This window comes from Lissotriton vulgaris, chromosome 7, assembly GCF_964263255.1.
Source record: "Lissotriton vulgaris chromosome 7, aLisVul1.2, whole genome shotgun sequence".
In the NCBI taxonomy this organism is placed as follows: domain Eukaryota; kingdom Metazoa; phylum Chordata; class Amphibia; order Caudata; family Salamandridae; genus Lissotriton; species Lissotriton vulgaris.
In genome coordinates, this window is record NC_141695.1 from 14,722,271 (window position 1) to 14,742,255 (window position 19,985).

Here is a 19,985-nt window from a genome sequence, read left to right on the forward strand (position 1 = left end):
AGAGTGTCAAATGCTGTAGCACAAGGGCTCACTGATCCTCACATGATAATGCAGGACACACAGCTCACAAACAGTGGAACCAGAAGATTACTCCAATCCTCAATGGCTGGCGAATGAGCAACACACTAAGAAACTTGCACAGCACACACACACACCAACACTCTCCCAATGAAGCCGCAGGACAATCTCAGGGATGTGAAATTCCTATCAGCCAATGCCCCAGACATATTGTTTGTGGTCAAGGAGGACAACACATTTTCTTGTTCGTTTTGACTACTGGACTATTAGTCAAACAATAATGGTTCTGTTGGGAGGAAAAGTATACTTCAACACAGTATTTCAACCTATAATGCAACTTGTGTGTCCCTGGTGGGGTACAGACGTACTAGTATTAATCATTAGACACTGATCCCTCATGCATAAGAAAGTAATTATTTACTGAAAAACGTTCTCAATGTTTTTTGACTTTTTTTCAAGTGATGATAGTATTGTCCATAAAAATACAACAAAACATACAGTGCTATACAAAGTGAAGTGTGAATGACTAGCGCAAATTATACAGAAACAAAATTACAAATAAATTACAAATATCTAGGATTGTCAACTGTCAATACAATAGTCTTTGTAGGCAAAATGTATTCTTTAGTTCCTATCAGACTTTGTGCAGTTCGATCTCTAGTATGGTACGTCGACGTTTCGACGGAGAATCCCAGGAGACGGTCGCTCCTTTCCAGCGCTCAAAGTAATTGCTGAGACTTCCAAATGTAGTAAATCGACTACCCACTGTCTCTGAGGAACACAACATACACAAGTACAGGCGCAGTGAGCCAATCTCATCCAGTGTGCCTAGTCGGCTGACAGGCACCGGAAAGGATAACAACAGAAGAAATCAAGGCTGTCCATCCCCTTTCCCAGTCCTGATGAAGACCAGCCTTAGACGCACGTAGTCAGCGCATCACGAACATGGTCGAAATGTCGACATACCATACTAGAGATCGAACTGCACAAAGTCTGATAGGAACTAAAAAATACATTTTGCCTACAAAGACTATTGTATTGACAGTTGACAATCCTAAATATCTGTAATTTATTTGTAATTTTGTTTCTGTATAATTTGCGCTAGTCTTTCACACTTCACTTTGTATAGCAAAGTATGTTTTGTTGTATTTTTATGTACAGTACTATTATCACTTGAAAAAAAGTCAAAAAATATTGAGAAAGTGTTTCAGTAAATAATTACTTTCCTATGCATGAGGGATCAGTGTCTAATGATTAATACTAGTACGTCTGTACCCCACCAGGGACACACGAGTTGCACTATAGGTTGAAATACCTTGTTGAAGTATACTTTTCCTCCCAACAGAACCATTAGTGTTTGTCTAATTACCCGCCCAGGTTCTGATGGTTACAGGGTCACCCCATTATTCCTAATGTACTGGACTATAGGAGCAACTCTTCACAGAACATACCTTTTAGGTAACAGTTTACAGCAGTGTTTCCCAAACTGTGGTCGGCGTACACCCAGGGGTCCATGATACATTCCCAGGGGTTCCTCGGGCAGCAGTTTTAAAAGCACTGCAAAGTTCCTTGTATAATTAGCAGTTTTTGAGCATAAAAGTGTCTGGATAATGCCAGGGAATAATGTACCTGCTGGAGAGAGATGAGTTTTGTCCAGTGGCAGCTTTGACTTCTCTAATGTAGCACAGAGGGGTAATATGCCTACTGAAAAGAAAGTGTACTATGCATTTTAAAAACCAGTATTTTATGAGCATACGTCAGTGGGTTACTGCTTTTGTCACAGATATTGTTTCGTTACATAAGTGACAATTGTAATCTAGCACAGTGACCTATAAACCGTTATCAAAGAGCTGCTTGCAAACTGCATGATACAAGTTAGTAACATGCTTTTCCCAGTCTTTCATTGTCCTGATGCTGCTTAAAAGTTTTTTTCTTGGTGGGAGAGCATCCCAAAGCCGCCTATGTAATGGTCAGGCTCACTCATTGAACTTTGTGTGCACTGTACAGGGACTGGTCCGAAAACATTTGCCAAGGCTGCTTTGGGTGTTCAGTCTGGCTCTGGCAGGAGCCTCGTACTGCAAAATAATCCCAACCATTTAAAAGTTAGTCACGGAGATGCAGTACCAACCTTCCCAATAAAATTAAAAGGTGGCACTTCTATCCTCAGCCGCTTTGTGTAAATAAAGGCGGTCTTTAAGCAAAAACACACAAAGCCTCACTTTTAGGCCATCGTTATTCACAAGTACTTATTGAAGCATTTGTGCCTCCCTGGGAATGCCTCCACGAACCCCCAGGGGGCGCGCCCCACAGTTTGAAGACCTCTGACCTAAGGGTATCAAGGTGGAACCTGGGGATTTGAACCTCTGGCCATGAGGTCGAGCTCAGCCCTCTACAGTAGACGCATTAGTCCACTAAGCCACCAGACCTGACAAAAACGTAGTTTTGCTCTTTCTGCATTGGAGGGCATCAGCACAAAGTGTGTATCCCTATTGGATAACGAATATGCTACTTACCAGTATGCATCTGTTCTTGGCATGTAGGGCTGCTGACATTCATATCTGTGCATAGATCGCTGCCTAGTGTTGGGTCCGGATGATTGCACATTGTTGTCCTGGAAGAGTCTTCGAAGTATCACAAGATAGGTGGCTCCTCCCCTGGACTACAGTGCGCATGGGCATCCTCTCCATCCTCAGATTGTTTTTCGCCATTGTGGCAGAGATGGAGTGTAGTACAGTAAGTGATGACCATGCTAAGAGTAATTCCGAGTGCGGCAGCCGCTACAGGTGCCAGGGAGGAGGGCGGGCGATATGAATGTCAGCAGCCCTACATGCCAAGAACAGATGCATACTGGTAAGTAGCATATTCGGTTCGAGGCATGTGGGCTGCTGAATTCATATCTGTGCATAGAATACATAGCAGTCCCTCCATTAGCGGCGGCTGCCTGTGCCAGCTGCAGCAGTCTGAAAAAGTGTTTTTAGAACAGCCTGTCCTACAGCTGCCTGCTATTGGGAGTGCACATCTACGCAGTAGTGTTTGGTAAATGTGTGTATGGTAGACCATGTGGCTGCTTTACAGATTTCCTCTAAGGGAATATTTCCCAGGAAAGCCATAGATGCCCCTAACTTTCGTGTTGAGTGGGCTCTTGGGGGAATCGTTAATGTGCGCTTAGCCTTTTGATAGCAAATCTGTATGCACTTAATGATCCATCTGGCTATACCTGCTTTTGAAATGGGGTTGCCTTTGTGTTGTGGTGAAAAGGCAACAAACAGTTGTTTTGTTTTTCTGAAATCTTTCGTCCTATCTATGTAGTACATGAGAGCTCTTTTGACATCTAGTGTGTGAAGCATTATCTCTGCCACTGAATATGGATTCTGGAAGAACACTGGTAGTTCTATAGTTTGATTGATATGGAACTGTGAGACCACCTTAGGCAGAAACTTAGGGTTAGTGCGTAGTACCACCCTGTTGGAGTGAATTTGTATGAATGGCTCTTGGATAGTTAGTGCTTGAAGTTCACTGACTCGTCGTAGCGATGTGATTGCTATTAGGAAAGCCACTTTCCACGTTAAGAATTGTATCTCGCATGAGTGGAGAGGCTCAAAAGGTGGACCCATCAGTCTGGTAAGGACCACATTTAGTTTCCATACAGGTGCTGGTGGGTGTCTGGGAGGAATAACTCGTATGAGTCCTTCCAGAAAAGCTTTGATGGCAGGTGTGAGAGCTGCGGCTCTCTGGAATTCTCTTCCTTTGGAAATCCGCCTTTTAAAGGATCTACTAGCATTTCGCAGGGCCGTGAAAACCTACCTGTTTTAAACTTTTTATGTTGACTCTCACTTTTTCCGCGTTGTGTTATGTTCACCTTTTCCATGCGCCAGGACGCTCCTTCGCTGGAGCAGCTGCGCGCAAAATAAATGTAGCTAACATAACATAACACTCTGAAAAGTGAGAGATGCCGCCTGTTTTGAAGATAAGCTGCTATTGAGGATAAATGTATACGAATGGAGGCGTAGGCCAGATTGCATTTGTATAGATGTAATAGATAACAGATGATGTTTTGAGTAGATGCATCTAGCGGATTAATGTCATTATTGGTACAATAAGTGACGAATCGCTTCCATTTGGCCGCATAACATGCTCTAGTAGTGGGCCTCCTTGCCTCCTTTATGATATCCATACAGTCGGGAGGCAGGTTGAGGTAGCCAAATTCTAAGACCTCAGGAGCCAGATCGCCAGGTTGAGCTGTTGCGGATCTGGATGCTGAATGTCGCCATGGTTCTGCATCAAGAGTCTGGGTGTGAGGTGCAGCCTTTGATGCAGTACCACAAGAGTTCTAGAAACGTGGTGTACCATGGTTGGCGTGCCCACGTTGGAGCAACCAGGATGAGAGTCACCGAGTGTTGCCTCAGTTTGCGTGCCACTAGCGGTATTAGCGGTGCTGGGGGAAAAGCGTACGCAAATATGCCTGACCAGTTCATCCATATCGCATTCCCCTGCGACTGTGGATGTGGAAACCTGGCGGCAAAGCTTTGGCATTGGGCGTTTTCCCGTGTGGCGAATAGGTCTATCTCTGGATGACCCCACTGCTGGAAGTACGGTTGTAGCACTGATGGATGTATCTCCCACTCGTGCATCTGGTGGCTGTGCCTGCTGAGCAGGTCCGCTATCTGATTGTCCTTGCCTGGGAGGTGTTCTGCCATGAGGAAGATGTTTCTCTGAATGGCCCACTTCCACATGCGCTGAGCCAGATGAGACAACTGCGGAGAGTGTGTACCTCCCTGCTTCTGTATGTAGTACATGGCAGTCATGTAGTCCGTCCGGATCAACACTACTTTGTTGCACAAATGTACCTTGAATGCTTTCATCCCCATGAAGATTGCCATCAGTTCTAGAAGGTTGATGTGCATCTTTCTCTGCAGTATTGTCCATAGTCCCTGCACTGTGTAGTGGAGTACATGAGCTCCCCATCCCTGGAGAGATGCGTCCGTTGTCAGTATTATCTGTGGTACAGGCTCTTGGAACGGTCGGCCCCTGCAAAGGTTTTGTGCGTTCCACCAATGCAGAGAGTTGTATGCGCGACCGGTCACCAACACTAGGTCTTTCAATTGTCCGTGAGCCTGATTCCACGGACGTGCTAAGCACACCTGAAGCGGACGCATGTGTAGTCTCGCGTGCGGGACTATGAAGATGCAGGAGGCCATCATGCCTATCAACTGCATGAACACTCGTGCTGCAAGCGAGTGTTGTGGTCTGAATTTTTGTATCAGCAATGGAATGCTGTTGATCCTCACTGAATTTGGCTGTTCTTTGGCTGCCAGAGTGTCTATTGTCGCGCCCAAGTACTGCCGTACGTGGGCGGACTGAAGGTGGGACTTTGGATAATTCAGTGAAAATCCCAGGCTGTGAAGTAGGTGAATGGTGTGGGACATGTGGGTGGCACGTTGCTGGGCCGACTTTGCTTGGATAAGCCAGTCGTCCAGATAAGGGTAGACGTGAATATTCTGTCTCCGTAGGTGTGCAGCCACTGTCGCTAGGCACTTGGTAAACACCCTGGGTGCTGTTGTTACTCTGAAGAGGAAGACTTTGAACTGATAATGCTGATCCTGAATGGTAAATCTGAGATATTTTCTGTGTGACGGGTGTACCGGTATATGGAAATATGCATCCTTTAGATCTAGTGTTGCGAGGAAATCTCCCTGACTGAGTAACGGTAGAACCTGCTGTAATGTGAGCATGTGAAAATGTTCTGACAGGATGTACTCGTTTAGGGGCCTGAGGTCCAGTATGGGTCTGAGGGACCTGTCCTTTTTTGGGATCAAGAAGTACAGCGAGTACACCCCTGTACCTCTTTGTTCCACAGGCACGAGCTCTATGGCTCCTTTTTGCAGCATGCGGACTACCTCTTGCTGTAATAACTGTATATGCTCTGCGGACATAGGACGGTGTCTTGGGGGTATGTTGGGTGGAGTGGATGTTAACTCCAGACAATAACCGTACTGGATAAGCTGCCTCACCCACCTGTCTGTGGTGATGGATTTCCAGACTGGCAGGAACCCTTGTAGTCTCCCCCCGACCGGTGTTATATGGTCGGTGGGCAGTGACAAGACGTCACTGTTTGTTGGTGGCGGAGGATCGGGAGTTGTTGTTTCCCCGGCCTCTGCCCTTGGTGCTGTTTCCACGATAGCCACCCCTATTGGTCTTGTTGTAGGTGGTCTGCGTGCCTCCTTTACTATATTGTGGCTGCTGGGACACTTGGCCTCTGGAAGCTCCTCTATTGTTGGAGCGACGAAAAGTACCACCCCTGAACTGCTGGGACTGAAGATCTCCCATAGACTTTGCAGTCTCTGTGTCCTTTTTAATTTTTTCCACGGTGGTGTCCACTTCTGGGCCAAATAAGTGATCAGGGTTAACTGGTTGATTGAGTATGGTGGTTTGTATCTCAGGCTTGAAGCCGGAGATTCTCGGTCAGGCGTGTCTACGTAACATAACGCTAGTATTAATCGCCCTGGCTGCAGTGTCTGCTGCGTCTAGCGCACACTTAATAGACGCATTGGAAATAAGTTTTCCTTCCTGAATTAGCATTTCTGCTGCCTTCTTGTACTCATCTGGCAAGTGTTGTAACAGGGTTTCAAGTGTAGAGCCCTGTCGTATCTGGCTAAGAGTGCCTGTGTGTTGGAGATTCGCCAGACATTGGCCGCTTGAGCTGCCACCCTTTTCCCTGAGGCTTCTAGCACTTTGGATTCCTTGTCAGGGGGAGGAGCATCACCCGTGGTTTGCGAGTTCGCTCTTTTACGAGCATGAGAAACAACTAGCGAGTCCAATGGCAACTGTCCCTTGATATATGTAGGGTCCCCAGGTGCTGGTTTGTATTTCTTTTCAATCCTAGGGTTTACCACTCTGGCCCTTGTGGTCTCCTTAAAGATGTCTCCAGCGTGTTTCAGGACACCTTTTAGCATGGGTAGTTTGACAGTTCTCTCAGAGGTTGAGAAGATGTCAAATAAAAAGTCCTCCTCAACAGGGTCAGTATGGAGTTGGACATCGTGATTTTTTGCTGCCCTCTCAATAAGTGCGTTGAACGCAGCCGTGTCTTCTGTAGGTGATGTTTTAACAGCATAGACATTGCTGTCAGGGGCATTTCGTGGCTCCCCTGGGTCAACAGTGTCTGTCCAGGGTTCAGTGTGGTCTTCTGGATCAGTGTCGATAGGATAATTATATTCCTCATTGTAAGCATCCTCTACATCCACATCTGAATGTGTGGGTGAAGAAAGAGCAGGCTCTCGTTCATATGGTTGCAGAGGTTCAGACAGAAGAGGTGATGTTGCTGAATCCCTTTTTTTCTTTAATGGAATCTTACACGACTCCATTGGCTGTTCTGGGACAATCTTTCGCGTGTGAATGGAAAGTCTACCAGTTTCAGCGTTGATGAATTGCCTCGGTTGGTCTTCCTGGAGAGGCTGTCGATGCTTCGTGGCCTCTTCAGTAGTTGTAGGCTTTTTCCCCATGGACACCTTCTTGGCCGGTTCAACGCCCGTGTGTGGGGCGAACGCCTTAGGTGTCACCAGCGGCGGCAGTATAAACTTTATCGGTGCCGATGCCTTCGGAGTCTTACTGACTGTTTTTGGGGGCGGAGCAGCCTTTGGTCCGACACCTATAGCTTTTTCCTTTATGCGCTGCAGCGAGTCAGACACTTGCTTTGAAAAAGAGGCGGATGGTTGTGTCGACTCAATGGGATCTTTAGAGCCACGGTGTGTTTTGTGCTCGAGGTCCTTGCTGACTTTCGCTTTGTCGAGTCGACGCTTAGGATCGGTAGCGTCCTGCGCTTTGAGTCCTTTATTTGTGTCAACGGTCTTCAGCGCCGACTTCTTTGGGTGGATGTCCATGACCTTTTTCTTCGGTGCCCCGGATTTCGGCTCGACACCCTTTAGCGATCTCTCCGGATCGATAGCGCTCTTGTTGTGTCGAAGCTGATGGTCCAGAAGCTTTCGATCCGATCAAAGTAACTTGTACTTTCGGTTTCGATTTAGTTTCCGGTACTTTCGGTTTTGTGGTCACCGATGTTGTTGGTTTCGATTTCGATCGATCAACCGATGGCTCTTTAGAATTGTCTGTAGCCGGGCCTTGAAGCGAGGCTGTAGAACTACTTGTTTGATCTCGGGTAAGGCCTTGTGGCGATCCCTCGACCTGAGCCTTATCGAGTGTTTCAGCGTTGGCCCCCATACCAGCGGGCGGGCCTAGCTCCTCGCTCGAGCTATCTTCTACAGCCCCAAAGGCCTCATCGTCGTCTCCTACCTCGTCGATGACTTCGTCATTTTCGACCATCTCCTCATCTTCTGCGTCATAACTGGAGTCAATCTCCGACGCAGGACCCGACTGGATCTCTTGAACTTCCTGCTCGACCCCTTCATCGTCTTCCGCATCGAAGATGTTCACCGGGTCAGGTGCAGTCTGCTGGGCTTCCTTCCGCGCCGCGTGTCGAAGGCGAAGTGTTTTATTGGACCGGGACCGAGAACAAGCCATACAGCTGGCTTCATCGTGATCCGGAGACAGGCACTTGTTGCACTCCGGGTGGACGTCGATGTGAGGATACTTGGAGTTGCAAACGAGACATCTCTTGAATGGGCTCCGTTCCATTTCGATCGTCGATAAGGCCTCTGGCGTCGACTGGGCCCTTGGAGCTGAATAGCCACGCGGCTATTCCTTGACGTCCGGCTCGAGAATCGAGCTGGAACGAGTACTCGGCACCGATCGCAAAGACAATACCGACGATACCTATAGGCCTTTTGGCCAAAAAGAAAGTTTTCTATCGATTCCGAACTTGAGTTAACAAATATACATCCGAACCCAATGGCGGAAAAAAACAATCTGAGGATGGAGAGGATGCCCATGCGCACTGTAGTCCAGGGGAGGAGCCACCTCATTGGTATTGGGGGGGTTGTCCTAGATTGGCTATCCTCCTTTCTGTCCGATAGGACTCAGCAGGTCTGGATGCCTCCTCACGCCTCTGAACCTAAACCACTGCTTACAGGGGTGCCGCAGGGGTCTACTCTTAGCCCCCTGCTGTTTAATGTCTATATAACCCCCCTGGTTTTTCTGGCAGAACAGTTTGGGGCCAAGATAATAGGGTATGCAGATGATACCCAACTGTTGTTTACCTGGCCGGATGATAATCTGGATACAGCGGTTGTTCATCTGTGCTTGTCCGCTGTATTTCGCTGGTTAACTCAGGCCCAGTTGAAATGCAACGAGGAAAAATCTGAAGTACTTTTCTATGGTTCCTTCCCCACCTCGTTTAAGAACTCGCTGTGGCCTCCAAACATTCCTTGCCCAAAAGAGATGGGGAGACCAGCAAAAAACCTTGGCATCTGGTTCACAGAGGATCTCAAATTTGAGGTCCACATTAATAAACTTACAGGCACCTGTTTCGCTACCCTAAAAATGCTCCGCAAATTCTTCCCTCTGCTCCCTAGGGATGCTAAGGAGACGGTTGCTAGAGCACTTCTACTGGCTAGGCTGGATTATGCAAATGCATTGTTCAGTGGCATCCCGGCCTATTTGGTAAAACGCCTCCAAATCATCCAGAATGCGTCAGTCCGACTCTTGTTTAACATCCCGAGATGGAAGAGCGTTCGTTCTGAGATGCGCACGCTCCACTGGCTTCCGGTTGCCCAACGCATTCTATTTAAATCACTGGTGCTTGCGTTTCGTGCTTCCCATGATCAAGGCCCCCTGTATCTGAGGAAGAGATTTACCAGCTATGTTCCTGCACGCCCCCTCAGATCCTCCACCTTGCACAAACTGTATCTTCCCCGCTTCAAACGAGCAAGACTTGGTGGCCAATCGATCTCAGTGATCGGGGCCCGGGCCTGGAATGCTCTCCCTATCCAGCTACGATCTATGTCCTCAGTGGCTGTTTTTAAAAAGCATTTGAAAACTCATCTGTTCAAGAGTGTAAGTTAAGTTTTTCTTGTATGTCTGACTGTCTACCTCTCCTCTACCCGCGCCAGGATACTCTCCAGTAACGGAGCGCGCTATAAAATAATTTATACATACATACATACATACCTATCTCGTGATACTTCGAAGACTCTTCCAGGACAACATGTCTCGAACATGGGGATTCCCCCCATTTGCAAATTAATGTAGTGATGGTTTAAATGGAGGTAATTGCAAGAGTGGTGAGTAAGGGTTGTGGCAGGAACTCTTCCTATACTCTTACTTCCATAAAATGCAAAGGCCTTAAACAGTATGGACCAAAACGGTCTTGTGATTTTCATGGTGATTGTTGGGAAGATGGCCTGGTTCATGCAGTTTTTACAGGTCTTATGCTTTCAGGTCTGTTGAAAAGTCACAATTTGAACTCCAGAAATTTTCTGAAGTTTTATGTTGTTTTTCAGATACCTCACAAAGTGTTAGCAGAAAGTGTTAGCTTCACTAGCCTACTATTACCGATTGGTTGTACTGTGGACTGTGGCTTCCCTAACTATTGCACTAGAGTTAAGGCAGGGTGTGAGGCTTATCAGATGCATGCATACAGTTTCAGCCCTTGTAAAGAAACCACAGGGGTCACTGTAGAAATAAGGATAGATGGCACACTCGATTCTTATTACTGGATTTCTGTGAGTGCATTCTTCGGTTTCGTCATATAATCTTTTTAGCCATTTGGAATGGAGGAGAGCAGAGATAATGTGCTCTATTTCATCACAGTGAGCTATTTCTTCCCGTTTCCGCCAGTGTAACATTCAGGTATGAATAGTGTCTCCTTCACCCAGAGTCTTGTTCAGGTTGGTCATTGCTTGGGAAAGAGATGTCTTTTTATGGACCATAAACCAATTGCTTTCTGGTTTCTGAACAAAGCAGTATGCCTTTCTTATAAATGGCCATAAGAACTGGAACAGCAACTCAACATAATATAGTTATATACAGATAAACCTAAAATGATCGACTGAAAATAAATAATTATCAAAGCTGCAAGAACCTATTAAAATAAGTGAGATTATATAATAAAGCCTGACTGTGAGGAAAGAAAGATTAAAGAAAGTAGTTTGAGTTTGAGTTTAAAAGTTCTTGTTAAGCGCACGTATACCAGCGGCTTCTTGGCGCTATAGCTAACGGGGACTGAGGGTGAAGGTAGGGAGGTCAAAACGGGCAATTAGTCAAAGGATTTTGTGAAAAAATGGGTTTTGAGGCTTTTACGGAATTGCGAATAGAGGGGGATGGAGCGAAGTTCAAGGGGAAGGGAATTCCAGAGGGTAGGGGCGAGGACAGCAAATTTAGATCCACCCCACTTCTTTCTCCGGAAGCGTGGGATGGTTAGGAGGGACTGGGTAGAGGATCGTAGAGCCCTAGTGGGGACATAAGGGACAATCTCAGAGGAGATGAAGGCTGGCGCCGAACTGGAGCGGCCCAGGAAAGTAATGCATGCGAGCTTGAATTGAATTCTAGCTCGCACGGGGAGCCAGTGCAGAGATTTCAAAAGAGGGGTAGAGTGGTGGAATTTAGGGAGATTGAAGGCCAGGCGGGCCGCCTGGTTCTGTATTTGTTGAAGGCGACGCAGGCTGTATGCAGGGATGCCGGCATACAGGGCGTTCCCGTAATCCAGGCGGAACACCACCATGGCCAAAATGATGAGTTTAAGTGCGGAGAAAGTGAAGAATCGGGACACCCTGCGAATAGTACGCAGTGAGAGAAAGGAAGAAGATACCACAGAGCTAACCTGGGAGTGAAGGGTGAGTTGAGAGTTGAGTTTTATGCCTAAAGTTTTGACTGAAGGAGAGGGAACAGGAGAAGGACCAAGAGAAGGGGGCCAGAAGAGAGGGGACCAGGGACTGGATGGACCACCCGTCAACACCAGTTCTGTTTTATCAGGGTTGAGTTTAAGGTGGTTGTGGTTCATCCAGTCCCTGATATGAAGCATAACAGTTTGAAAGTTAAGTGTGGCAGAAGGAGAAGAGAGATTGAAAACCAGCTGGAGGTCATCCGCATAATTAAATACGGTGACCTCCATCTGTTGAAGAGAGAAAATAAGAGGGGCAATATACAGATTAAATAGGAGGGGAGAGAGAGAGGAACCCTGGGGAACCCCGCACTGAACTCTTCGGGTGTCCGCTGTGTAGTCACCCAGGCGGACAGCCTGGGTGCGGTCACTCAAGAAGGAGGACAACCAGACCAGGGCACTCCCCCCGATCCCCGCCGCCGCGATACGGGAAAGTAAGGTGTTGTGGTCCACCGTATCGAAAGCGGCTGAGAGATCGAGGAGCACAAGCGCCTGGTGCTGATTAGTGTCCATACCCTCCCTGAGGGTGTCAAGGACCGACATAACAACAGACTCCGTAGAGTGTGCGGGGCGAAAACCGGCTTGACGGGGGGCAAGGGCACCGTGTTTCTCCACAAAGGAACTCAGAGCGCAGGTGACATGGCGCTCAAGCACCTTAGCCAGGAAAGGTAGAAGGGAAATGGGGCGGAAATTGGCCGGGACAGAGGGATCTGCCCCCGGTTTCTTCAGAATGGGCACAATGACCGCGGATTTCATGGAGTTGGGAACTATGCCTTGAGAGAGGGAACTGTTGAGGAGGTGGAGGGGAGGGTCTGGGCAAGAGACCAAGACGTGGCGGAGGAAGTGGGCAGGACAGGGATCAAGCGGAGAGCCGGATTTGATCAGTGGCACTACAGAGGTCAGACTTTCCCGAGTGATAGGGGGAAAGGAGATTAGTGCACCTTTTGGGGAAGGACATTGAGGATCAACAAAAGATGGGGAGGGAGGGGGGATGTTGGCCTTAATGGTGGTAATTTTGTGAATAAAATAATCGTTAAGAGAGAGACAGAGATCTTCGGAAGGGGCTGGTTTGAGAGTAGTTCTGTCCGAGAACGCCAGGTTGTGGACGATGGAAAAAATCTCTTTGGACTGGTTCTCTGCTGCTAGGATTTTCGAAGAGAAGTAGGATGTTTTGGCCTCCAAGATGGCTTTTTTATACTGGCTCAGGATGTTGGTGTATTCCAGTTTCAAAGTGGGGCAGTAGTTTCTTCTCCAGGCCCGCTCTGCGCGACGGACAATTAATTTGGTGGTTTTAAGCTCATTATTAAACCACCGATTGGCGTCTTTGTCGCGTTTGGAGGTGATGCGTTTGAGCGGGGCAACAGAGTCAAAGCTGTGAGTGAGCCAGGGGGCCGCTAGTACACTGATGTGCACCGCTGAGACCTGAGCAACATGGCTGATGCCCGGTGGAGCTGTTAGATAGCTGTAGAGGAGATTGGCCCCGGCTTCACCCCCTTGACCATCACCTACCCAGCCGGACATTGGACATAGTTCACCCCGCTGTGTCTTCAGCTTCCTCTCGGTCTTGTGTCTATGCCCTCCCCCACCTTCTTCTCTTATTTCTATCCTCGTAGCCTATAAATCTATTCTAAACTGTTTTTACCGAATGTTGAGACCTGAGCAACATGGCTGATGCCCGATGGAGTTGCTAGACAACTAATGAGGAGATTGGCCCTGGTTTCACCCTCGACCGTCACCTACCCAGTCAGACAATGGGCACAGTTCTTCCTCATCTCCCTGCTATGGCTCCTTCCTCCCCTCCTTTCCTAGGAATTCTCTCAACCTTATTGTTTTGTTTACTGTACATTATTACGTTATTGCAACTGCTGTAATTTGTGACGCAATGTTCCTCTGTTATAGCGCTCTGATACCTACGGGTCTAGCCAGCGCTTTATAATCTTTTTGATGTACCTTATAATGTAACAATCCCCAGGTGAAGCGCTTTGATACCTCCGGGTCTAGACAGCGCTTTATAACCTCCGCAAATCAAATAAATGAAAAACTGGTTTTTCCTGAACGATGAGACCGGAGCAACATGGCTGATGACCGGTGGAGCTGCTTGACAGCTGATGAGGAGATTGGCCCTGGTTTCGCCCTTGACCGTCACCTACCCAGCCGGACATTGGGCATAGTTCCTCGTCGTCTCCCCCCTATTACTCCTTCCTCCCCTCCCTCCTACGAATTATTGAAACATTGTTTGTGTGCACTGTACCTTACTATGCTCTTGTATCTGATGTAACTTGTAACGCAACAATCCTAAATGTAAAGCGCTCTGATACCCTCTTGGGTCTTGTTCGCGCTATATTAAATTTTATAAATAAAATATAAAATACTTAAATCCTTAGAAATTCGAGTATTTGTTTTGTGTGCACACGTGTTTATTGGTTTTGAATCACTGTTTTAATATTGGAAATTTAAATCATACAAATTGCTTGGGGGTCCCCGGCTTTTTGTCGTGACTCAATGGGGGTCCTCAGGAGTAAAAAGTTTGGGAACCACTGGTTCACAGCATTAGAAAATGGAATTGTGAAAGCAGATTATTTGCCACTGAAGGCAAGGTAAGAATGGTCATGTGTAAATGCTTGCACTTCTGAATATGTTGTACTAGCTCACATATGGCTGATGATTACCTCAATGCCAACTCATTTACCTTAGAACCAAGATCACGAGAGGTGAAGATGATCCTAAACATATCCCTAATTTTACTCTGCCCGGAAGGGCAAAGAGCACAGCAGTGATGCACCTTTGTCTGTGCAGAACACACCCTGCGCCACCTCCATCAGAAAGTAGATGAAACATTTCTAATCATTCACTCACTTTGTTGATGGCTGTTGTGATTTCTTCTTTCCATGTTCTGGTCGTCCTCTTGGCTTCGACCTTTCTTTACTTGTTCGCTTAATGAAAACACAGAGGCAGCGATCATAGGGCCTGAGGTGGAAAGAAAAGGATTGTTAGTGAGCTACAATTCATTATATGTTTGTTCTCATGCCAAAAATTTTAGTACAGTACAAAGACAAATACTACAAAATATTAGACGAATCTGCGTAAAAACCTAGTAATAAACACCATAGCACCACCCGAATTCACTCCAAGGGCAACACATTGGTCCTTATCCTCGCAACAGTCACAAACCTGCACAACCAGCCCCCACCACACTCTTGGACTGATCACTGTGCCATTCCCTATACAACATTTGTCCGTGAAGGTTCTGTCCTTGACAAGGTGGATTCTTGTTTTGCGCTGTTCCTTCGGTGTGGCTGGAGAACTATAGTTGGACTGTGAAGAACTATGTTAAACAAATTTACAGGCAGCACAGCCCTACTTTTCGTTGGAATGAAAGGGGTATGTTTTCTCATTGTTTTTTTTTGTGGTAACTCGTACTGGTAAATTGCAGCGTCTTGGTAAATTGCAGCGTCTTGCAGTTAACAGTGTTTTGGCAGTTCATTGCTGCGTCTTCATTTTCAGCACAGTATTAGCTTGAGTAAAGTAAGTTTGAATGGGGACTGTGAGTGGGAATGGTGTAGGCATATTGTGTTTACATTGACATTTAATCCTTTCTGCAATGAGGTATTTTCTATGGTATGGTACCTCAGAAATGATGTACCCCGATGCCACTCCCACACCGCCAAACTCGACTGCCTGGCAGATTAGGAGTTTTCTCCTGGCCTGGCGGGCAGCCCCACAGCAGTGCTGTGCTAAGGCTCATATGTGAGACCTAGCAAGGCAGTGCTGCAGAGCACCAACGCCCGTTCCTGCCTCCATGTTCCCCCCTGCATGCATCCCCAGGCCTTGAGGCAACACCCTAATATGCTTGAAAGTGCTGAATGGGCACCTCCAACATATTGGGAACCTATGACCGCCATGCCACGTACGAGGGATCACGGATCCCCGGCCAATGGCGGTACGGCTGCCAAACTCATTATAGGGATGTCGGACCGCCAGTGCGGCAGTTGCAGCACTGCCACCCTGGGTTTGGCAGTCAATTGGATCGTCAAACTCATAAACAGGCTCTTGGTGGTTTCCCAATTTCCCAGCAACAGATTTCAGTTAGACAACATATTAGGATCGATTTACGGAGTAAACTGTTATATCTGTTTGCAGATAACATATCTTCACTTACTTTAGGGAGACAATGTCAATTCTTCACACCCAGAGTAGTCAATCTAAAGGCTTTTTTCTCACACATGAGTTAGTCAATAATGTAATGAATGAATAAGTCATACTCTTGAGACAGCAGAGAGTTCAAAACATGTTTGGGGGGTCTATTTATGCCAGGAATTCGATCCAGAACATTAAATTAGGGAAGACAACATCTATGCATTCCCTTCACGCCAATCATGTGGTTCTCAAGGACTGGGATCGCAGAGCTGAGAGTAGACAAGGTACCGGGTGAATTAGAGCCAGACCATGATTTCCTATGAAGTTTAAGATTTCTAACAGTAATTCCTGGTAGCACTGGTCCTGCCGAATGGTGATAATCCCCGGCATATTGTGGGCACCCATGGAGACAAAAGCATAAATGGGGTATTTAGAAAACTGCGACAAATGTCTACGCCCCTGCTTGAGTTCTGGATAAGGTGAAACCGCAATGCATTTGTATATTCTGCCTTTACAGTCTGTCGTGCGCCAATCACCGCTTTCACAAACCGCCATGTGCAACTCTTCTTTGAGTACCATGTTCCACCGTCAAATAACACATTGTCCTGCAGGTCATAAAAAGAAGACTTAATTTATTCCACTGTCATTTAAATGCTCTCATTTTTTAATGGAAACTGATTGCCCACTATAGTCCAGTATTTACATTTCAGGAGGGCATTATCTTAAAAATGATTCCTTAGAAAACTCAACTAGTTCGACCCGACTGAAATGGCAATGTATACTTAGGAATGCTTTTCAAACAACATTAAGGCCCTTAAAAGACCCAGTGCAATCTTCTTCACTACTAGAGGGTAGTTGATGGTTTTCGAAGAACTTTGACTCTGTACACCAGTAAACCAATTTCTGAATTTTTCCTGTTCATTGAAATCCAACCTGGCCATAGAGTCGGCCAAATGCACCACTCAGTGGCATAAAAACCTGGCCTTTGAGAGCCATTGGCAGGATATTTTCCCTCAGCTCTTCCGGCACAATCAGCCATTTTTTCCGAAGCACAATATCACTTTCATACAAAAGCCCTACATTGATAATCATGTATGTTTCTCTTTCTTCACACCACACCACCGTTCAAGGGTCAGACAATAGACATACGTACACAAACGTTACTGAAGACATGATTACACCTTACAACACGTAGTCTCAAATCCTCAGAAATGCAACCATTTGTTGCTTATTGTTCCATCACTGTAACACACTGATCTTCTTCCTCAATCTTCTTTAATTTCCTTCCTTACAGGTAATCTCGAAAAACACTCAACGAACACATTCTTATTCTGTGGTATGTACTCTACTCCAATGTACCAGTCTTACGTTCTCAAAACCAGCAAGAAATTCCAAAGACACCCTTTCAGCACTTTTAGCGGTGAACAATTCTAGCAAAAAGTGATAGGTTGCCCTAACAATGAATTACATTGCCCACAGGTATTTCCTAAAGCAGCTTACTCCACGCCAACAAGCTAGTGCAAGGGTCTCCAACCTGTACTGCGAGCTACTTATGCTCAATGAAAAACATTGAGAGCTACTAATTCTGTTAGTGTTGTTGAATTTCAATTTAGTTATATGTATATTAATTCAGCCAACCCTCTGTTTTATTCTTTATGGCTTGTATTTCACTCATAGATGTCACTGGCATCTCTCTTAACCTTTGATCTAGATTGTCCGATATTTTTATGATTTGTATATTTTATTACACAGTCAACTCTTCTACCACCAATTGCCCTCTCACCATATCCAGAAGTAGAGAAGGCAAAATTAAAATTGATCCAGCGTAATTTCAGGAATTTTGGATTATCCTTATTACACAAAATTCTGTCCTTATGTCGCTTCACGTCTTACGCTGTAAAAAATTATGGTGAATGTGCCATTTACTGTCGAAATTTACTGCAAAGGCCTGGGAACAATGAAATGCGAGCAGCTGTTGTTCACTGTGCTTTTGTTTTTAGCGCAAAATTAGTTCCAAAATCAATAAACACATTTTGCTCTAACATATAGCACAAAATTCCAGAGTTGCATGTCGAACTTGTAAATGGGCAATTCATTATCATCACGTTCTTCCTCTTCTTCCAGAGGAGACGATGAAAGCTTTACCACACAGTGCCCCACTGCCCCTCAGTAATGCTTCAACAAGACCAATTTCCTTACAGCTACGAACATGTCCCCTCCAACAGCCTCTACTTAGGCTTCAAAGTCCCCCTTTCACTCTTCCCAAATAAGAGATAATTTTTTGAAAGTGTTCAGAAACGTGAGGTGCAGACAATACTATTTTGCACTGAGTGTGAAAAAGCAATGAGACAAAAGTGTGAGCGCGCATCTATGTGTGTAATACTAAGAGTCAATATTTTATTCACATAAGATTGTTTGATGGTTTTTGTCGGACCTGGGGTTACCAGTCCACATAGGGTAGCCTGGCACAGAGCCGGAATAGCTAATCTCAAAGGCAATTGTGTTGTGCTCACATCCCTCACCTACAGTAACCAAGCGCTCAACCACTAAAATAAATGACACTACACCAGTTTAGAAAAATACAGGTTGCTTTATAAAATAACATTCTCTTTGTTTCTTAGCAGACTTTAGGTTCAGTACATTAAATAGCTTCACATTTGAGTATTAGCAACAGCACAATTTCATAAAGCATTAATAACACTTTTCTCCCCTTCTTTCTAAAAGGAGAGCTCTGTAATAACTCCTGCGCCTTATGCGAGCAGTATATATTTCAAAGTTTTAGTTAAGGTATTCAGCGAGTATAGAACTTCCTTACAATTAGGCTAGGATGCTCATTAACCTTGAGGTCTCAATGTAATTATAAGCCAGAAGATACAGGCATTCAGCAAACGGTTCCACTATTAGCACAATAATACCAAGGATCATGTGGCTGGAGCTTTGAATGACAACAGGCAGGATGTCTTAATGTTCACATACAGCCTTATAGATCGCTCTACCCAGAGTGTAATAGCAAGATTTTACAGTTCCGTTCTTTGGCACTAATTGATTGGCATAAGAGAGGTAACCCCCCCCCAACCAATACCTTTCGACCCCCGGGACACCTCTGGTACCCCGACCTCCATGAGCAGTAGTTTACCCTTCAATCAGTAGAATGCTTTCCTGCAGGCGACCTTATTAAGCAGGTAAAGTAAGTCAGTCACGGAGTCACACACTTTTGGAGACTGGTACAATTAGCCGCTTAACAGATGGGGGAGAAATAGCCCCAAGCCCGGTGATTATTTCCTGGCCTTTTTTTCCGACGACTTTCAGTATGTGATTGAGGCCTGTTAACCTGGGTTCAGCAGACTCTCCCCTCCCTCAACAACTCCGTAGTCAGCTGCGAGGCCCTCTCAGACCCTGGGGCCCCGCACTTCGCTTCACGGCCTTACCGTGTTGTTGTGGGATTCGTCTCGGCTTCTCACTCGACCCCGCTAGCACCTCAGTCCACAGGTACCACGGCTCTGTGGTGATTCCGACCCCAGCGCTGCAGCTGACTGGGCCGGAGCTACGCCGCGACTCCCTCTGCGTTCCTCACAGCTCCGTGTCCCGCCCTCGCCTAATTCGTCAGAGGGGGGAGGGAGATACGCAGGCCGGCCTCCTTCAGTTTCACGCCTACCTTCTTCCGGATACTCGCTCGCCTGCCCTCACTGTCCTCCGCAATGCTGGCCTCCAAGTTCACTGCCCTGCTGACCCCAGACAGGCCCTCCCCGCTAGTTCTCGCCAACAGGGGCCCAGGAATCAGCGGTAGTAGTCCAGTGACGGGGACGTCACTCGCCAATCGCTACCAGGGAAGACTATTTTCCTCAACACTTTCCTATGGCCAAGAGGACTCTCAGGGGAGGTGGCGAGGATGTATTTAACTCCTCACTTCCTGAGGGAGCGGTTCAGGCGGGGTCACTCAAAAGGAGAAAACGAAAGCTGAACAATCTTCTTTTTAGTCAGGTCTTTTCCCTGGTGACTCCCCCAGCCAGTTATCTACATCTCTTCACAGGATGTCTAACGGCTTCAGAGGCCTATAGGT

The 19,985-nt window shown here is 46.5% G+C and overlaps 1 protein-coding gene across 1 annotated transcript in view; it reads right to left on the reverse strand.

The window, feature by feature from the left end:
* The window catches only part of LOC147700525 (uncharacterized), a 319,009-nt gene that overhangs the window by 281,617 nt on the left and 17,407 nt on the right, over positions 1 to 19,985 (reverse strand). Inside the window, exon 3 of the mRNA XM_086929115.1 lies at positions 14,645 to 14,755. Coding sequence (XP_086785241.1) covers positions 14,645 to 14,755 — 111 coding nt within the window. The remainder of the gene's footprint in view (positions 1 to 14,644; positions 14,756 to 19,985) is intronic.